Source organism: Schistocerca nitens, chromosome 7 (genome assembly GCF_023898315.1).
Source record: "Schistocerca nitens isolate TAMUIC-IGC-003100 chromosome 7, iqSchNite1.1, whole genome shotgun sequence".
NCBI classification, from domain to species: Eukaryota; Metazoa; Arthropoda; class Insecta; order Orthoptera; family Acrididae; genus Schistocerca; species Schistocerca nitens.
In genome coordinates, this window is record NC_064620.1 from 217,903,715 (window position 1) to 217,926,232 (window position 22,518).

General features: G+C 40.1%; 1 protein-coding gene across 1 annotated transcript in view; it reads left to right on the forward strand.

The window, feature by feature from the left end:
- Positions 1–10: 10 nt before the first annotated feature.
- Positions 11–22,518, forward strand: part of LOC126195421 (transmembrane protein 60) — a 50,757-nt gene continuing 28,249 nt past the window's right edge. The window contains exon 1 of the mRNA XM_049934028.1: positions 11–683. Coding sequence (XP_049789985.1) covers positions 504–683 — 180 coding nt within the window. The 5' untranslated portion in view covers positions 11–503. The remainder of the gene's footprint in view (positions 684–22,518) is intronic.

Here is a 22,518-nt window from a genome sequence, read left to right on the forward strand (position 1 = left end):
TTACTGTCTTCATCAATAATTTTCAAATGGGATGATATAATATCAAAATTTATCCACAATTCTCTTCGGAGTTTCAAGTGGAAGGATGCTAAAGACCGATTGTGATGGACTTAATGTGTATAATTTTCCTCGTCATATCTTTGTGTTCGGAGTTTGCGGGCTTGTGGACTGTGGTGTGTTGTCATGCCGCTTAGAAGTCGTGTGTTGTTTATTCGTAGAGGAGAATGCCATGGAGTATGTCAGAAACCACAAGGTGTCAACGCTGATGACATAATTCGTTCACTAAACATCTTTTGCGTGTGTAACATATTTCATGATCCTCGTATTACTCTTCCGCAGACTAGACAGGAGGGATGAATCTGCGCTATCACTCTGATACGGTGTGAAATGAGAAGTTTCCGAGTAAAGTGTCTCAGGAATTTATCTCATAGTCTCAGATGCAGAATTTACCAAACAAATGAGCAGTAAATAAACTGGCGACGAATTGTAAACAGTTCACCACTATGGCTGTTTTGCATCGTGCATTATTTACGTGGTTTATTTTACTCGTGTTTTTCATTTTACTGGTGTTGCGGCTTGATTCTCGAACTCATTGGAACTGGTTCATTGTTTTCGTACCCCTGTGGCTCTACGACTTGATCCTGCTGGTGTACGTGTTGTTTTATGCAGTATCACAATGCAAGGTAACTGCTGTGATTTTAACAACTTCTGGAAACGTTGGATAGATTCAGTTGTCAGTGGAAGTCGAAAATAGCACTTAATTCCAACCAACATTTGAGTTCACGGAATCAATTCTAAAAGTAAGAATATAAACAGGTATTTGCAGTCTCTTACTTCGGTCCAGAAAAATGCCCGTTATTCAGTTGCACACATTTGCAATAACTTGCCAACAGCCATAAAAATTTCAGTTCAAGAGGAACCCAAAGGATTTATTGATAGCAGACTACTCCTACTCAATTGAAGAGTTTCGTACGCCTGCAAGTAATAGACCTGACTAATGTGTGTATTATTATTACTATCATCATCGTTAATTCCCCATTTAGGAGAGCGTTAAAATACAATCAATTTTCACGGCACTTTTTTCGTCTCATCTCTTCCCGAAAACCCCTCATGTATTCACTGTGTTTCTTCTTCCTCTCTTCTGTCCGTGTCTTTCCTGGCTTCTCTTTTGGTGCTTCTTCGAATTTCTGTTTCCTGATTTTTTTTTCTCCTTATTTTTCTCTGTGTGTTATTTCTTCTGTGGAGATATTTGTTTCTTGAGGTCCTCCATGTTTTCCTTTGCCCAGTTAGTTTTCATCGAAATACTCATCATAATGTTAAAAATCTTCTGGATCAGCCTATTTTTGTTTCTCCTATAAATGTGCCGATAGAATTTAGCTCTTCTTTTTTGCTGATGTTGTCTGTAGTTGTCTCTGTATGTTTGTACAGTTCTTTTGTCAGCCTTTTTATCCAGATCCCCTGCCTCTGGTCTTACCCACTTATCTTTCTCAGAATTTTCCTCTCTTTCTTCTCCATTTCCTTGATTTTTTTTCCCTTCCCTTGATTACTATTGTTTCTGAGGCATACAAAGCTTCTGGTAAGACTACTGTTTTGTAGTGTCTTGATTTGGCATTAACGGAAATGTTGATGGTGTTAGGACAGCAACCAACATTTGTCTTCAAACAACAGCCACGGTCTCCATCATGTCAACGTATGACAAAATTGCATTAACAGAAATACTTCTTTTGTTGTAATGGTTCCATGTAAGTCTGCAAGCCTCTTGTAGCTTTGCAACTCTTTCTTCATTGGCTGTCAAATGTAGTCCTGTTTTCTGTATAATCTCTCCCAGGTATTTGAAACTTTCTACTTGTGCTATCTTTCCATACTTTATTACCAATGCGTTTCTGTCTCTGGATTTTGTGTCTATGTACTGGTTTTTTTCATAAGAAAATTTGGAGTCCTGTTCTGGCTGCAATTTCATGTAGTGTCTCTAGGGCTTCTTTGGCTTCTTTTCTCTTATTTCTTATGATGGCTATGGCTATATCATCAGCAAAGGCCAGACATTTTATGTTGATGGTTCTATTTTTGTGTCTCCCCATCTTTACCACATTGACTCCTTTGTCCCATATCCTGATTATTTTTCTCTAAAACTGTGTTAAATAAAATGGGTGACAGGTTAGCTCCCTGTCTCACTCCTTTGTTGATTTCTAACAGTTCCAAGATCTCTCCCATGAACTACACGGGTCGACAGAAGCGTCCGATCCCACGCGTCGGCTTTGACCCGTGACGTAAGGGTGTTGACGCGTGTGACGTCATGACGGTGCAGAGTTTGGTTTGCGAGTGTGGCGTGTTTGTAGATGTCGTCGTGTTGTGGTTTGTTGTGATCTCTGGTTGTATGTTCAGGGTCTTCGTTTGTGTGGTGTAATGGGCTCAGTTTGCTTTTGCTCATTATCCAGAATTGTTCGAGTGTCGGCTGTGTTTGTAGTGGAATTCGTTTCAGTGAGTTAACGATTTTGTGTGAAGGTTAATGTAGTGTTGTTCGCTGTACATCGTTTGGTAATTTTAGTAAGATTAATAGGTTGTTGTTTTTGTTCAGAACTGGATATGACGGATAAAATTAACAGTGCGCAGGTCAAGGGAAGTGTTCGATCCCAATGTGTGGCTGTGTATGTTGATATTGGTATCAGGAGATGTTTTTGAGATATATAGGCCAAGGGAAGTGTTTGATCCTAATTTATGGGATCGGGAGCTGCTGTTGAACTATATAGGTCAAGGGAAGTGTCCGATTCCAGATGGTATTGTGTTTAGTGGTATTTGGGAAGTTTTGTGATGTCGGTTTTTTTCGTCGGTTTGTATGGGAGTGGGTGTCTAAATTTGTTTATATTTAGTTTGCCCCCACCCAAAAACACCCCATTTCCCGCGCTTGTCCCGTTAGTGTCTTTATGCTTTTTGTGGAAAGTGTGTGTGTTTGTTTTTCGATCTCATAATGTGTACGTACCGACTTTATATGCGCCATATTGGAATCGTGGTTTATGGTCGTTTCCGCCATATTTGTGTCGTCATGAGTCAAAGCAGACGGGCGGGATCGGACGCTTCCGTATTTCCGAATTTTGTATGTCACAGACAGTAACGAAATTCCTCTGTAGTTATTAGGGTCTGTTCTGTCTTCTGTCTTGTGGAGAGGGTGTATTAGTGCTGACGTCCATTCTTTTGGCACCTTTTCTATTTCCCAAATGTTTTTGATTATTCTGTGTATTTTGGGTGTAATGTTTTCATGGTCTAATTTCCATATTTCTGCTATCAGTCCATCTTCTCCTGGTGCTCTGTTATTTTTCAATGATTTTGTTATTTTCACTACTTCTTCGTGTGTGGGAGGTTCAGAGTCCTGATTAAGTTTTGGTTTTGTAAACTGTAATCTCTGTTTTGGTTCATCACAGATGATTAATGTGTCAAAGTATTGAGCTAATATTTCACAGTTTTTCTTCGGATTTGTCTCCTGTGTTCCATTTGTCTCTTGAAGCATAAGCTTGGCGGTTGATATCCTGTCATATTTTCTCAGAATATTCTGTAAAAATTTCATATGTTGTATCTGGTGAAGTCCTCTTCTATTTCCTTCAACCTGCTCTTTTCATAACCTCTTGTTTCTCTGCGGATTATTTTTGAAGTGTTTTTCTGTATTCTGTTGAATTCTTCCCATTTTTCGGAAATACGGAAGCGTCCGATCCCGCCCGCCTGCTTTGACCCATGACGTCACAAATATGGCGGAAACAAAAACAAACACACACACTTTCCACAAGAAGCCTAATGACACTAACGGGACAAGCGCAGGAAATGGGGTGTTTTGGGTGGGGGGCAAACTAAATATAAACAAATTTAGACGCCTTGCGTAGCTACGACGTGTAAGAGAAGACAGCCATGCATGAATACCCACCCACCTCCCCAGGGTTCGTAACCCCTGCAACCCATAGAAGATAAAGATGCTTCAGTAGCTGATTAGTGTTTTTTGTCTTTTTAAAAAAAAATCTCACGGGATAGAATGAACAGATCAGAAAGATAAATATAATAAACTAAAACAGAAATTGGATGAAACAGATAAGGAAATACAGAAGCGTCCGATCTTACCCGTCGGCTTTGACCCATGACGTCACAAATATGGCGGAAACGACCAAAAACGACAATTCCAATATGGCGGATATAAACACGTTGCATACGTATCATAAAGACGAAAATACATAGAAAAACAACACACACACAGGTTTCACAAAAAGCCTAATGACTCTAACGGGACAAGCGTGGGAAATTGGGGGTTTTTGGGTGGGGAGAAACTAAACATAAACAAATTTAGCCACACACCGCCATACAAAACCACGCAAGACGACGAAAAAAATCGACATCACAAAACTCACCAAATACCACAAAACACGTTCTTATCTGGAATCGGACACTTCCCTTGACCTATATAGATCTACAGTAGCACCCGATCCCATACATTGGGATCGAACACTTCCCTTGACCTTTATAGCTCAACAGCATCTCCCGATCCCATCCCCCAATACAAAAATCAAAATACACCGCAAAACATAGCGAACAAACACTTCCCTTAACCTACATATATCTACAGCAGCTCCCGATCCCATAAATTGGGATCGAACACTTCCCTTGAGCTATATAGCTCAACAGCATCTCCCGATCCCATCCCCCAACACACAAATCAAAATACATTGCGAACAAACACTTCCCTTGACCTACATATATCTACAGCAGCTCCCGATCCCATAAATTGGGATCGAACCCTTCCCTTGACCTATATAGCTCAACAGCAACTCCCGATCCCATCTCCCATTACAAAAATCAACATACTCCACCAAACTTTGAGATTGAACACTTCCCTCCAACTATATAGCTCAACAGCAGCTACCAATCCCATAACTAAGGATCGACCACTACCGTTGACCTATGTAACTCAAAAACATCTCCCAATACGAATACCAATACCAACCTTCACAGCCACAAATTTCATTGAAACACTTCCCTATACCCCAATACACAACACATACGCCAAAAACAAAAAAAAGGGAACTTACCAAATGAAAGTTCCAGCCCCACAAACTAGATTGGCCACCACAATCTCACACACACACACACACACACACAAACACACACAAACCAACGAAAAAATACTGAACCAAAAGAAAAACCCAACCCACCCACACCTCAACCCCCTCCCCCCCCACAACCCCAAAATAAAAAACCCACAACAAAAACCAAATACAAAATAAAAAACATCTCAATCACACACTACAACTCAACAAAAACTTCAACAAAATAGATCCTCCACAACTGAAACAAAAAACAAACACACTCCCCCTCCCCCCCCACCTTAACAAACACTATACAACAAAATAAACCACCCACCCCACCCTGAACCACAGCCACCCACCCACCTACCCAGCCCCCCCTAACTAACCACTTTCGGCCTATACATTTTACCCACAGCCCTTAAAAAAACACGAACAATATAATAGCCCTCTGGGACACTCTTCCGCCAACAGTACTCATCTAAATGAGACTGAAGGTTGGAAGAGCGCCTCTTCCCCCTCCTAATAACTGACTTAACCGCCCCCCACATCCCCTCTATTGTATTAGTACAAGCCCCTGTATCATAATTCTTAAACTCTAAACTATGGTTCACTACTAAATGATTAAATCCCCTCTCACCCAACCCCCTATAAGAAGAAAAAGCATCAGAAACTATTGTGGACCCCGGCTCTATATATTCCTCAATTAACCCCACTAATTCAGCCTTCGACCTACCTTCCACATCCCTAAAAACACATTCGGAACCCCCACCCCCCGGAACAACAGCCCCCCACACCCAAACACCAGCCACAGACTTCCCCCTCCCATACTTCCTTTTCCCAAACTGTGACTCGTCCACCTCCACAACCACCCCATGCCCCCCCAACTTACCCCTGTACTTAATAAATTCTGAACACACTTCACGACAAAAGGAATACCAATCTAAAACAGTCCTCTCACTCACACCAGTCTCATGTGCACAAAAACTCTGTGGGGATCTATAACAAAAATAATATGTAACAAGCACAATCTCACGCATGCCCAATCTAGACTTCTCGAACCAGGTACCGCGCCGTATGGAACGCCATATGTCATCTTTGCGACAGCGCCACATGTAACCGTCCCTGGTCCGAGAGGCCGGAACTTTAACCAATTTCATTGGTTCGTGGCACACACCGCACTTCACGACTTCGGCAATTAAGCCAAATAGCTGAAGAAATTTAATCAGCTCTAAAGCTGTCTCCCCCATCATAGCCCTCAACCGAGCACTATTAATCTGGTCTTTCGTATCCATTCCTGAACAAAAAACCACAACCGAACACACTTAATAACAAACTCACCCGACGTACAGCAATCATCATTACATTAACCATCACACAAAACCGTTAACTCACTAATACAAATTCCGCTTCAAAAAGACGCTCGCAGCACTCACCACTACGCAACAGCAAACTGAGCCCAACACACCAAACAAACGAAAACCATGAACATACCACCAGAGGGCACAACAAACAACAACACGACATCTACAAACACGCCACACTCACAAACCAAACTCCGCGCCGTAATGACGTCACACACCACAACACCCTTACGTCACGGGTCAAAGGCGACGCGTGAGATCGGATAATTAAAGTAAGTAATAAGTGTTTTTAAATTTCAAAAAAGAAATCTCACGAGATAGAATGAACAGATCAGAAAAGTAAATAAAATAAGATAAAACAGAACTGGAGACAGCCACACTCAAACCAAACTCCGCACCATCATGACGTCACACACGACAACACACTTACGTCAAGGGTCAAAGCCGACGCGTGGGATCGGACGCTTCTGTCGACCCCATTTTTCTTGTGTTCTGTGGCTATTAATTTTTTTTTTCAGGCTTGTATTCTGTCTTCTATGGCTCTGTCACATGTCATGTTCAACAATTGATGTTTCCTTTTTCTCAGTGGTTGCCCCAATTTTATAAGGTCTCTCTTTTTTTTCTGACAGTTCTATCCAGTTGTTGCTGTTCATTTTTGTAATTCCTTCCATTATTTCTTTCTTGTTTAGTTGCTGGTACTCTGGATCTGTTCTGGAAGGTCTGTTGGTTCTCTTGATTTGTCTGTCTGGTATAAATTTTGCTTTGATTTGGAGGAAGAGGTGATCATACTCAAAGACTCCTTTCCTAGTTCTTACGTTCATTATTTCTCCAGCGTTTTTCATGGATATTGGTACGTGGCCTATCTGAAATTCTCCTAGAGCATTGTTGGGGGAATTTCCAAGTTACTGGTTTTCTGGAATTGCACTGACATGATTTTCAGCTCAAAATTCCTGCAAAAATTTATCAAGTTTGCTCAATTATTGTTTGTTCTCTTATGGGCCATGTGTTTCCCTCTCATGTCTCGGCATTTTCTTTCTTTGCCTAACTTACATGATTCTCGGAGATTTTGCTGATAGTTTCTTCCAGATCTTCCCAGAATTCCTCTATCATCTCTGGGTTCTTCTTGTTATATTTATTTGTGGTGGCATGTGCACTAATTAGTGTATAGGCTTTGTTTCCAGATCGTATTGTCAGTGTTGAAATTTTTTCTAATTTTGAGATGAAATCTATTACAGAGTCCAGTATTGATTTATGTACTACAAATCCTGTTCCGAAGAGTTTGAGATTACTTCATGGAATGGTTATATCAGATTTTCTCGTATATTTTCTGTAATTTTCCGAATCAAAGGGGTTCTCACCTGTGAATCGTGTTTCCTGTATTGCCATAATTTTCATATTGAATTTATCCATGGTGTTTGTAAATTGTTTCAATTTACCTGGCTTCAATAGTATGTTTGTGTTGAGTGTTCCCATTCCCATGTAAAACTATTCTCCTTGTCATGAGGGTTTTTGAGAAGCTCCAATTCTTCTTTTCATGACGTGCGTGATCTCCTGAAATCCGATGATCAGGTTTATTACCCAGTCTTACTTACTGGGGCCCAGGGTTGTGGATTCTTTCCCATTGTTCTGTCATGGTTATTGGTTTTTGTTGAGGTTTTGGTGGTAAAATGACAAAGGATCTCACATATTTTCGACTGGAGTTTTGAGTTCCAGAAGATTCAATCACAATCAAGCTCACAGAGCCAACAGACGCTGACCAGAGTACTGGTGGCTACCACACAGACATGTCTGGATTTTGGGGTTTCACCTGTAACCTTAGGCAGGGGCCCTCACAGGGTGTTACCACCCAGAGCCAGGTGGACACAGGTTTTTTTACGAGGTGTTACTCCTCCCATTCCTCCTCTCTCATCACTTGCGAGATGAGGCCCTGGGCTTGGGACCGGCATTGGCGGAGTTGATGTGTATATATTATTACATGTGTGTATTATTAATAACCTCAAATAATGTCCTATGTACTATCTGATCTCAGCACACTCTTGATGCAGTGCTAAGATGGATATAAATAAATGTTGTAAACAGATTCTCTCTTTAGTGAGGCATGGCTACAGTAGTCTAAGAATCTTCATATTCCCCTCAATTATTGTACATTTATATGTTTTGTGACAAGTTGATTATTACCACTTAATTGAAACTATGTTTATGATTTCGGTTTTATTTATTCCACATCCTTGAATATAATTTATTTGGCGACTGTGGAAGGAACATTAGCATATCGTTTTTTTGTAATATATTGTTCCACATCCACGACGAACTTGTCACACTGGAGATATGTAACATAAAGTATATGTAATGTAGTCAAAGATCTCCATTTAATTTAGATGAACATCGAAATGTCCGATACCAGCTGTCTGCTTTGACCTGTGACATTATTAAGATGGTGGACACCGGCTTTTCATCCATACGCAATACTGTGACCATTACGTCACACAGTCAAGATGGAAACACTCCCATTATACAAAATATATCAAATTAATTTGAAGCAGAACATGAAACTAAAGGGACACAGTAAGCAGGTAGTTTTGGGCAGGAACAAACAAAATGTATGACATTCCTAACATAAAAAAAATTCTCATACAAAAACTCACGCAAAAATCTGGTAAGCCAAAATGAAATGAAATCCACGAAATTGGTATCGCCACCTTCAATTAACTTAAAGAGAAAAACTCAGCTCTATGTACGACATTCCTAACATAAAATACATATACAAACAAAAACTCACGCTAAAGTCCGCTAAGCCAACATGAAACAATCCACAAAATTGGTATCACTATCTTCAGTTAACCTAAACAGATAAACTCAGCTGTACAAAACCAACACAAATGTGCAGATAACTAGTTTCGGAAGTTTCACCTGACCTATATTGTTCAAATGAAACCATAACTCTCTCAAAAAACTGATATCGAAAACTTCACTTGGTGTTTATAGCTTGAGCCGAAGTCCTAGATACCAAGAAAGTACAACTCTTTACAGAAACTAGCTTTGAAAACATGAAAAACATTACTTCACCTGGGTTGCTAGAACAAACTTTACAATGCCAAAAACCAAAACTTGCTGATGTAAGTATTATTGAAAACCTAACTTGACCAAAATAGCCAAAACAAACTCCATGATACCCACCAATCTTAATTAGTCATTCTTAACTGCAACTAATAACACAGAATCGGCCTACACACAAATCTAGTATTACAGTTTTGAACATGGCTGTTACTCAGCAACCGTATTCTACAGTTTCGACAAAGATTAACCAGCCATCTGGTTTCACATAAATGTTAAGTACATTGGCCTAGGTTTTGACACAGGTGTCTTCATCAGAATGAAATGTTGCTAAATCATAAAACTGCATTGCTAAAAAGTAATAGTCAGAATTTGGAGCTGGACTAGGTCAATGTACGTACCATGATCAACATACCTACCATTCATGTGCAACCAGTTGACTATTTAATCCTTTGTTGAATCTAGTGTCACACAAAGAAAAATCACACACACACCAAAAAACAAAACAAAAACCATCATCAGCGAGCAAATTGATGTCATGAAGAGTCAGACTTCTCGAACCAGGAGCTCCTATAAGTAGATCATCAAACATTGTCCTGGCGACATCACAACTTATACTCATTCCTGGTCTAAAAGTCAGAAATTTTGGTTAACTTCATAAGTTTCCCATGTAAACATGGTACTTGATATAAATGGCTATAAGACCATACAATTAGGGGATCATTATCGTTGTCACCTACTGCGGCATGCAACGTCATGCTAGTGATTTTCTTCTTCATATCCACAACTAATAACAAATGCAGAGTAAAAAATATCCATCTGTTAATAACAACCCTTAGTAAAAGTTCCAAAGCTGAAAACAAACCTGTAGCTAGTAACTACTGACACTAAAATAACTCACTAACAAAGCTCCAAATACCCAGATGCAGTATAAAGGTAACAAGTAAGATAGAATTCCTCACAAACAACACTGAACCATCAATGTTCAACACTAGTGTGTGCCACCACATACAGCTAGATGTTCTGTTGTTGTTGTGGTCTTCAGTCCTGAGACTGGTTTGATGCAGCTCTCCACGCTACTCTATCCTGTGCAAGCTTCTTCATCTCCCAGTACCTACTGCAACCTACATCCTTCTGAATCTGCATAATGTATTCATCTCTTGGTCTCCCTCTATGATTTTTACCCTCCACGCTGCCCTCCAATACTAAATTTGTGATCCCTTGATGCCTCAGAACATGTCCTACCAACCGATCCCTTCTTCTAGTCAAGTTGTGCCACAAACTCCTCTTCTCCCCAATCCTATTCAGTACCTCCTCATTCGTTATGTGATCTACCCATATAATCCTCAGCATTCTTCTGTAGCACCACATTTCAAAAGCTTCTATTCTCTTCTTGTCCAAACTATTTATCGTCCATGTTTCACTTCCATACATGGCTACACTCCATACATATACTTTCAGAAACGACTTCCTGACACTTAAATCTATACTCGATGTTAACAAATTTCTCTTCTTCAGAAACGCTTTCCTTGCCATTGCCAGTCTACATTTGATATCCTCTCTACTTTGACCATCATCAGTTATTTTGCTCCCCAAATAGCAAAACTCATTTACTGCTTTAAGTGTCTCATTTCCTAATCTAATTCCCTCAGCATCACCCGACTTAATTCAACTACATTCCATTACTCTCGTTTTGCTTTTGTTGATGTTCATCTTATACCCTCCTTTCATGACACTGTCCATTCCGTTCAACTGCTCTTCCAAGTCCTTTGCTGTCTCTGACAGAATTACAATGTCATCGGCGAACCTCAAAGTTTTTACTTCTTCTCCATGGATTTTAATACCTACTCCGAATTTTTCTTTTGTTTCCTTTACTGCTTGCTCAATATACAGATTGAATAACATCGAGGACAGGCTACAACCCTGTCTCACTCCCTTCCCAACCCCTGCTTCCCTTTCATGCCCCTCGACTCTTATAACTGCCATCCTGTTTCTGTGCAAATTGTAAATAGCCTTTCACTCCCTGTATTTTACTCCTGCCACCTTCAGAATTTGAAAGAGAGTATTCCAGTCAACATTGTCAAAAGCTTTCTCTAAGTCTACAAATGCTAGAAACATAGGTTTGCCTTTTCTTAATCTATCTTCTAAAATAAGTCGTAGGGTCAGTATTGCCTCACGTGTTCCTTTATTTCTACGGAATCCAAACTGATCTTCCCCAAGGTCGGCTTCTACCAGTTTTTCCATTCGTCTGTAAAGAATTCGCGTTAGTATTTTGCAGCCGTGACTTATTAAACTGATAGTTCGGTAATTTTCACATCTGTCAACGCCTGCTTTCTTTGGGATTGGAATTATTATATTCTTCTTGAAGTCTGAGGGTATTTCACCTGTCTCATACATTTTGCTCACCAGATGGTAGAGTTTTGTCAGGACTGGCTCTCCCAAGGCCGTCAGTAGTTCTAATGGAATGTTGTCTACTCCCGGGGCCTTGTTTCGACTCAGGTCTTTCAGTGCTCTGTCAAACTCTTCACGCAGTATCATATTTCCCATTTCATCTTCAAGTACATCCTCTTCCATTTCCATAATATTGTCCTCAAGTAAATCGCCCTAGTATAGACCCTCTATATACTCTTTCCACCTTTCTGCTTTCCCTTCTTTGCTTAGAACTAGGTTTCCATCTGAGCTCTTGATATTCATACAAGTGGTTCTCTTTTCTCCAAAGGTCTTTTTAATTTTCCTGTAGGCAGTATCTATCTTACCTCTAGTGAGATAAGCCTCTATATCCTTACATTTGTCCTCTAGCCATACCTTCTTAGCCATTTTGCACTTCCTGTCGATCTCATTTTTGAGACATTTGTATTCCTTTTTGCCTGCTTCATTTACTGCATTTTTATATTTTCTCCTTTCATCAATTAAATTCAATATTTCTTCTGTCACCCAAGGATTTCTATTAGCCCTCATCTTTTTACCTACTTGATCCTCTGCTGCCTTCACTACTTCATCCCTCAAAGCTACCCATCTTCTTCTACTGTATTTCTTTCCCCCATTATTGTCAACTGTTCCCTTATGTTCTCCCTGAAACTCTGTACAACCTCTGGTTTAGTCAGTTTATCCAGATCCCATCTCCTTAAATTCCCACCTTTTTGCAGTTTCTTCAGTTTCAATCTGCAGTTCATAACCAATAGATTGTGGTCAGAATCCACATCTGCCCCTGGAAATGTCTTACAATTTAAAACCTGGTTCCTAAATCTCTGTCTTACCATTATATAATCTATCTGATACCTTTTAGTATCTCCAGAGTTCTTCCATGTATACAACCTTCTTTGATGATTCTTGAATTAAGTGTTAGCTATGATTATGCTCTGCGCAAAATTCTACCAGGCGGCTTCCTCTTTCATTTCTTACCCCCAATCCATATTCACCTACTACGTTTCCTTCTCTCCCTTTTCCTACTACCGAATTCCAGTCACCCATGACTATTAAATTTTCGTCTCCCTTCAGTATCTGAATAATTTCTTTTATTTCATCATACATTTCCTCAATTTCTTCTTCACCTGCAGAGCTAGTTGGCATATAAACTTGTACTACTGTAGTAGGCATGGGCCTCGTGTCTATCTTGGCCACAACAATGCGTTCGCTGTGCTGTTTGTAGTAGCTTACCCGCATTCCTATTGTTTTATTCATTATTAAACCTACTCCTGCATTACCCCTATTTGATTTTGTATTTATAACCCTGTATTCACCTGACCAAAAGTCTTGTTCCTCCTGCCACCGAACTTCACTAATTCCCACTATATCCAACTTTAACCTATCCATTTCCCTTTTTAAATTTTCTAACCTACCTGCCTGATTAAGGGATCTGACATTCCATGCTCCGATCCGTAGAATGCCAGTTTTCTTTCTCCTGATAACGACGTCGTCCTGAGTAGTCCCCGTCTGGAGATCTGAATGGGGGACTATTTTACCTCCGGAATATTTTACCCAAGAGGACGACATCATCATTTATTCATACAGTAAAGCTGCATGTCCTCGGGAAAAATTATGGCCATAGTTTACCCTTGCTTTCAGTCGTTCGCAGTACCAGCACAGCAAGGCCGTTTTGGTTAGTGTTACAAGGCCAGATCAGTCAATCATCCAGACTGTTGCCCCTGCAGCTACTGAAAAGGCTGCTGCCCCTCTTCAGGAACCACACGTTTGTCTGGCCTGTCAACAGATACCCCTCTGTTGTGGTTGCACCTACGGTACGGCTATCTGTATCGCTGAGACACGCAAGCCTCCCCACCAACGGCAAGGTCTATGGTTCATGGGGGGCTAGATGTTCTATTCAGACATAATCCATTTCAAATGCGCCTTGCAATTGCAATATCACATAGCAAAACACAGTTACGTCTTTAGTGAAAGCCAGCATCCACTTCCTCATGTTACGAATGATCCTTGAAACGAACAGTGTATTATTATTTATTATGTTAGCAAAATAACTCATTCCAAATATGTATAAAAATAAGACAACTCTACATTAGGTATAACCAAGTGAGGTAATTAAAGAATTTGTTAACACACTGGCCTCATATTCAGGAGAGCAGTGGCTCCGTTCTATACGACTAAAGTATTAGCTATTAAAGACTCATCTTACAAGTCTTGAATAACTAATATTTTATCTCAGTGGTATGTGCCATTTTTTTTATTGAGATCCATCTCCTACATGAACATCCACTGTGATGCAGACATTTACGAGCAGTGAGTAATATGTTTTTATAATTGATCTGAGGACAGCAGTATAATCAGCTGAAAGTAATCACCACGTAAAGTTATTTGCTTGCTATCTTAACTATTAAAAATTTTTAACTTTGTATAAAACTTCAGACTGCTTGCCTCTATTCTGGCTATGTTTGAAGTTAACACCTCACTGTGGAGAGTGCTTTTATGGATCATGTTGTTCATTAGACCCCTTTATTATTGTCTTGTCTTTTTTCATGAAACTGGTTGACAACAATATGTATAATTGTGTCTTGGGAACCTATCACTGAAATTGAGTGTGTAAGTAACTTAATATACGGTAATTACTAAGTTCAGCTGAACAACATTTTATTATTTTACTACTGGTTTCATCTTAACCACTTAAATATTTATGTTTAAGAAAATTGCTAAATTCATTTGAACAACATTTTATTATTTTACCACTTAAATATTTATTTTTAAGAAAGTTATAATATAAAGTTGGGAAGGCCTTATGCGGAACTGTAGACCCTCTGCTAAGGAAGTATTCAAATCCAAATTATCTGTTATTGACAGAAAGGTTTATCAAAAGTTTCTGCAGTTTTTATGGTGAAGGGCAACATGAATGGTCACAGGTTTGTTTGACCCATGGGAAAATGTTACCAAGAAGTAACTAAACTGGCAGACTCTTGAAGATAGACGTAAACTATCCTGAGAAAGTCTACTAATGAAGTTTCAAGAACCAGCTTTAAATGATGACTCTAGGAACATACTACAACCCCCTACATATCACTCGCATAGAGACCGTGAAGACAAGATTAGAGTAATTACATCACGCACAGAGGCATTCAAAAAATCATTCTTCCTATGCTCCATATGGGAATGGAATGGGAGGAATCTCTGATAACCGGCACAGAAAGTCATACCCTCTGCCGTGCACTTCATGGTAGTTTGCAGAGTATGGATGTAGATGCAGATGTAGAAAATATACTTCTAGAGCCCAAGTTTAAAATGCTGATTATTGCAAACTCAAAAGGAGTCAGTGTTTTTATATTTGTGTACGTTCTTATGGTAAGTAACAACTACTTAACTTGCAGTAACATGAGACAGAGTTATATCCATCCATATTCATTTTCCACCTATAATTGGCCCACTAAAGTTTGGAAACAAATTACATCTCCTTAATTTGTTGGCTGAGTTTCATCTACACAAATCTATATCTGCATCTACATAGACATAGATACTCCGCAAGCCACCATACAGTGCATGGCGGAGGGTACCCTGAATCACTACTAGTCATTTTCTTTCCTGTTCCACTCTCAAGTAGAGCAAGGGAAAAACAGCCATCTATATGCCTCTGTATGAACCCCAATTTCTCGTACCTTTTTTCATGGTCCTTAGGCGCAGTGTGTGGCAACAGCCTTGCCGCAGTGGATACACCGGTTTCCGTGAGATCACCGAAGTTAAGCGCTGTCGGGCATGGCTGGCACTCGGATGGGTGATCATCCAGCCGCCATGCACTGTTGCCATTTTTCGTGATGCAAATTGAGGAGCTACTCAACTGAATAGTAGCGGCTACGGTCATAGAAAGCCATCATAACAACCGGGATCCTCAACTGAGGATGACACGGCGGTCGGATGGTCCCAATGGGCCACTTGTGGCCTGCAGACGGGGTGCTAGGTGCAGTGTGTTGGCAGCAGTAGAATTGTTTGTCAGTCAGCTTCAAATCCCGGTTCTCTAAATTTTCTCAATAGTGTTTCTCGAAAAGAACATTGCCTTCCGTCTAGGGATTCCCGTTTGAGTTCCCAAAGCATATCCATAACACTTATATGTTGTTCAAACCTACCAGTAACAAATATAGAAGCCCACCTCTGAATTGCTTTGCTTCTTCCTGCAATCCGACGTGATACAGACCACAAACATTCAAGCAGTACTCAAGAACAGGTTGCATCATGTCCTATATGCAACCTCCTTACAGGTGAACCACTCTTTTCTCAAATTTTCCCAATAAACCAAAGTAGACCATTCACCTTCCCTACCACAGTTCTTACTTGATCGTTTTGCTACATTATGCCCAGATATTTAAACAACGTGACTGTGTCAAGCAGGACACTAGTAATACTGTATCTGAACACAATCATACACCCTTGAATGTCATTGTCCTCCCTTAAAGATTTTTACCTTCAGTCCAGCCAGTTTCCCATTGCTTTTGACATCTGGGCCATGCATTTAAAATCCCACCTGCCGATGACTTCAACATAAACCAAACCCCTTACCTGACTGAAGCATCTGATATAACTCTATATTGACCCAGCTCATAGATCTGTTCGACTGGGACCAATCGCAACACTTCAGAACAGGAACAAACTCAACACTGATTTGGTTTGTTGCTGAAGATATCTTTACCAGGTCACTTTCAATACTGTTGTCCTTATCCCTTTCAGTGTTGTTCTTGCTCCACCTACTATCACATAAAGATTCTCCTTCCCAAAATCTATGCCCAAAGAATGTATATCTTTTGCCTCTTAGGTAGAACATGCATCTAGCTTGAAGAATTAGTGACCTGGTACTTCTTTCCTAATTCACCTTGCAAAACTGGTCCACACCTCTTCTTGGTTGCTACCTAACAGCAGAAGTTTCCACCTCCTTTCTGCTTTTTGCCTCAGTGACACATAGATATAGTGCAGGCTTTTCCTTATGTGATATAAGCACCAGATGCTTTTATTTATTTATGTAGTAGCCATTCCACTAGGCAATTAGTACAGTAATTGTTTGCAACTAGAATGAAAAGTAACAACTACTCTTAATAATCTGCAGAAAGTATTGAACACAAATGAAGAATGAAGTTGAAGGTAATAAAGGACAGTACACATGTATTCATTAAGTAATTAATATATCTAAAAACAAAGATGATGTGACTTACCGAACGAAAGTGCTGGCAGGTTGATAGACACACAAACAAACACAAACACACACACAAAATTCAAGCTTTCGCAACAAACTGTTGCCTCATCAGGAAAGAGGGAAAGACGAGAGGATGTGGGTTTTAAGGGAGATGGTAAGGAGTCATTCCAATCCCGGGAGCGGAAAGACTTACCTTAGGGGGAAAAAAGGACGGGTATACACTCGCACACACACACATATCCATCCACACATATACAGACACAAGCAGACATATTTGGTCTTTAAATATGTCTGCTTGTGTCTGTATATGTGTGGATGGATATGTGTGTGTGTGCGAGTGTATACCCGTCCTTTTTTCCCCCTAAGGTAAGTCTTTCCGCTCCCGGGATTGGAATGACTCCTTACCCTCTCCCTTAAAACCCACATCCTCTCGTCTTTCCCTCTCCTTCCCTCTTTCCTGATGAGGCAACAGTTTGTTGCGAAAGCTTGAATTTTGTGTGTGTGTTTGTGTTTGTTTCTGTGTCTATCGACCTGCCAGCGCTTTCGTTCGGTAAGTCACATCATCTTTGTTTTTAGATATATTTTTCCCACGTGGAATGTTTCCCTCTATTATATTAAGTAATTAATACATACACATGATACTTATTGCTTATGTGTACTGTTAATTTAGATATGAAATGCACGAAGGTAGTAGTTATTTGTCACTACACATTGTCATACCACATTCACTGTCATACATTTACAGTATTGATCGAGGTACACCTCCCAGTGTTATCCTTTTGTCCATTGATGGTGCCAGTACGAGACACTATGTTGCATCCAGCTTCCCCAATCTTTGACCCTCTAATAAACTCAACCTGACATCGGTGTGAATGTTCATCAATGTCTGTGAAAATTACAACACCCAGAAATGATTCCCCAAATTAATCCAAATGTGGAGGATTTATTGAACAGTTTACCAGCAGCAAATGATTACAGTGGCCAGTATCCTTGCTTACAGCATTTTCAAAAATCTTTGAGAAAGTAATGTACTCAAGACTGGTTAGCCATCTCAACAGTAATGGGATACTTAGTAAATCACAGTTCAGATTTCAGAAATGCTGTTCCACTGAGACAGCAATATATAATTTCACTATCCACATAATATAGTCTTTAAATAGTAAAATGTCACCAGTAGGAATATTCTGTGACTTATCCAAAGCATTTGATTGTGTGAACCATGACATTATGTTAGAGAAATTACAATTCTGTGGTACAAATGGAACAGCATATGAGTGGTTTAAGTCGTATCTACAGAACAGGAGGCAAAAAGTGTCTATATATGCTTCAAGCAATTCAAAGGAGTTTGCCACTTCACCTAACTGGGGTGAAATTACATTAGGTGTTCCACAAGGTTTGATCATGGGTCCCCTCCTGTTCTTGATATATGTGAATGACCTCCCTTCTTATGTGTAACAAGATGCTGAACTGACACTGTTTGCTGATGATACAAGCATAATTATTAATCCAGTAAAAGAAAGTCTAATAGAAAATGATACAAATAAGGTCTTTGGAAAAGTTATTAATTGGTTTTCTGCGAATGGGCTTGCTCTGAACTTTGAAAAAACACAGTACATCCAATTTTCTGCTGCAAAAAGTATAATTCCTTCAATAAACATAACACATCAAAAGAAGTCAGTAGCCAAGGTAGAGCATACTAAGTTTTTGGGTGTACATATAGATGAGACTCTTAATTGGAATCTCCTAAAGCGACTAGATTCAGCAACTTTGACAATCAGAATAATTGCCAATTTTGAGGATGTAGAAATTGGTAAGCTAACATACTTAGCATACTTCCATTCTCTGATGTCATATGGAATAATATTCGGAGGCAACTCAACACTTAGGCAAAAGGTATTCACTGCTTAAAAGAAAGTAGTTAGAATAATGTGTGGAGTTCATAGTCGCACGTCTTGTAGGCATCTGTTTAAAAGGTTAGGAATTCTTACAACTGCTTCACAGTACATTTACTCAGTAATGAAATTTTTTCTCAACAACATGGACCAATTTAAAATCAACAGTGACATTCATGATTACAATACCAGAAAAAAGAAAGACCTACACTATCCTTTACTTAACCCATCTTTCGCACAGAAAGGGGTAAAATATGCTGCTACAAAACTTTTTGATGCATTATCAGATGAAATGAAATGTCTGGCAGACAGTGGTAATAGTTTCAAAAACAAATTGAAATCACACCTCCTTGACAACTCCTTCTACACCATAGATGAATTCTTGAATATGAGTAAATAAATCTGGAGGTATAATATATGCATTTTGTGCCATTTAAGAGAATGGGATAGATAATAGAAATATTTAGGTATAACACTACAATGTAAACAAAAAAAAAAAACTTTTTTCCTGTGCGCATTTCTTGTGCATTTGACAGGTTCCACATCATAACAGTTTTGCATGCTATTGATCAATGGCACACGTAACTAACTAACTAACCTAGTGATGACACCAAAAGTCCAGTAACATTCTCTCATTTGAAGTCTGAATGGTCTGTGTTACATAAAGCTCAGCATGCAAAGTGCTAGTGAAAAGACTTGGCAATAGGAAAGAATGGAGTGGTATACTTTAGGCTACAATATCTTCGTGTCGATGAATCTGAGCAGCGCTTGGTGTTATGGGAATAATGCAAAGATGTGAAACTTGAGTAACAGCAATGTGAGAAGGATAGACTACTGTTCACCACGTAGAGGAGGTGTCGAGTTGCAGACAGGCACGATAAAGAAGACTGCTAAGGCATAGCCTCTGGAGATGAAAGTGACTCTGCGTGCATGTGTGTGTGTGTGTGTGTGTGTGTGTGTGTGTGTGTGTGTTTTGTCTTGTCTTGTCTTGTCTTGTCTATGCCTGATGAAGGACTTACTGTGATAGCTGAATGATATCTGGCAGTCTTTTTCATTGCTCCTGTCTGCTGCTCAACACCTCAATCTATCCTTGTCATATTTTTGTGTTCCCTCATGGTTTGAAACTAGAGTAAAATATACATTCCAGATGTAATGCTGGCACTACAGCAAAAAAAGTAGAGATTAATATGTGATTCTGACCAGTCAGGAAATCAAAAAGTAAATATTGTAAAAAACACAGCTGAATGTGCAATTCTAAGTGTAGAAGACATAGTAATTGTATGGTATAATTGTTCATGTACACTGGTTCCCTAATTAGTGGGAAAAATGACTTATTTTGCTACCTATGTGTCAGCTGGTTTCAAGGATTCACTCTAGTGTTGTATATCCATATGTAGCTAAGTTATCAGACACACACATACATGATTGATATTGATGACAGGTAATAATCTTGATCAAGTACAATGCTGTTATGTACATTTATTGTGGAGCAGTATTGATAGCACTCACCATGGTGAGTGACAGGAACATGGAGGGCATCTATCAACAGCTGTTTAGTGCACTTACTACTTCTTGGACACTACCATGAAAAGAGCATCTATGACAATCTAGTAGTAGGAAATCTCAGAGAGCTTTGGGAGCCGAAATACCATCATGACTGCAGCGGCAACCAGCCTGCTTACATATTGCAAGCCGTGCTGAGCTGGGCATTGCAATACCGATGACACAACAGAAGGACAGGACTAGTCTATGGCAGGACTGGCTGGCCAATTTCCATACTTTCGAGTGATGAATGTGTTACACCGTATGTGGTTAGTTTTGAGCTCATAACCGCTGTAAATACCATCATTTCTAGCCTAAGGTGCTCCAGTCTGGCAGCACTAAACACTAGGAGAGAGCAACGACGGGTGCTGGGGTGATTTGGCTCTGCAAACAGTCACCATAAATTTGGGCCTTCACCACCATCAGTCTGACTGCAGGCTTCAGTCCACTTCCTTGGACTTGGTGCGTTCCCACTGGTTGAGCCATGTTCCAGCTCACTCCAATCACAGCAGACTTCTACACTGGAGGGCAGCCTTCTGAGACCAGGGCAGTGCAGCTGCTGGCCTCCCTCCGCTGGTGCGGGGATGCTAGTGCCGTGCACCTTAAATTGTAAGGGCAGGTTCTGCTTTTGAAGACCGACATCCCTTGCAGGAAACACAGCAAGCCTCTGTGCAACTGGCACACCTTGACACAAGCAGGCATACCGTGCATAGCCAGTGCATGAGCTGTTGTTGCACTTCCACGCATCAGCATTCCTTTGATGACGCAAGTCACAGTTGGCTTTTGACCACCTCCGTGTGCCGTCCTCACAGCATGCCAAAGGGGGTTTAGTTTCCTGGATCAGTGCTACAAATGTTGTAGCTTCTGCCTGAATAAAACGTTTGACTTTTGATGATGTTTTTATGTGTTGCCAACAGTCAACATCCTGACAGCGACCCGTCACCACTACCCAACCATGCTACTGTAGAGGCCATCTGCCCTGGACCACTACAGTTGGTGTCAGAAGAGTCAACCATGGTTGACATTTGCAGCCACTTACAGCATCACATTACAACTGCAGTTCCCAGTGTAAACATACACTGGTGTGAGTCAATGAATTGTTTTGATTCTCCTAGTTTTGTGTGTAGGGGAGATGTGTTCAAGGTGGGACCGTCATCAGAGTTTAAGGGTGGCATTTGCGAGGCATTTGGACCAGCTGATTTATCGTAATTTTGTGGCAGTGGCAGTGTGCACTATTTGCAACCAGTAAGGTGTTTGCAGAGCAGTCTACTAGGACACAGTACATCATGTGCTGAGTTTATGTCAGTGGAGTATTTTACATGGTGCTGTCATGGCTGTACTGCTATGCAGTGTACCATGTCAAAATTGTTAACAATTAGAAATCAGGTGTGAGTACTACGCTATAGTTAGGAGTGTTTAAACTATTGTTCTGTAGTACTGAACTTCCATTGCTGGGTGATAATGTAGATGTTAAAGTGCAAGAACTGACAGTGACTATACATAGAGCAATGGAGGCATGGATACCTATCAGCATAGGTCATTCTAAAGGAGTACCTTTCATCTGGACCAAGGCACTACAGTAATTAAGATGCATAACAAGAAGAGCCCGGAAGCTATACCAGAGCAGCATGACTCAATAAGAAAGAGTCCAAAGGTTGCATAGATACAGATATTTTAAAAAACATTTTATGGAAGAGTTGTGGAAAACAAAAATGGAACAATGGAAGCAATTCATGGAGGCTAACTTAGAAACCGATTCCTGGGGTGTACCATATAAAATAGTCTGTGAGAAAATACAATCACCAACAGTCTTATCCACTCTCAGAAGGAGTGGTGGGATGGTAACAGAAAGTTGGGAACAGTTAGCTGCCCTACTAATGGAAACACTAGTTCCTGATGTTGGAGAAGAAGGTGAGACAGATGGAGTGTAGGTTATGGGACATGTTATGGGAAGAAAATAGGAATAATAAACTTGTGTACCCCTTCCCACA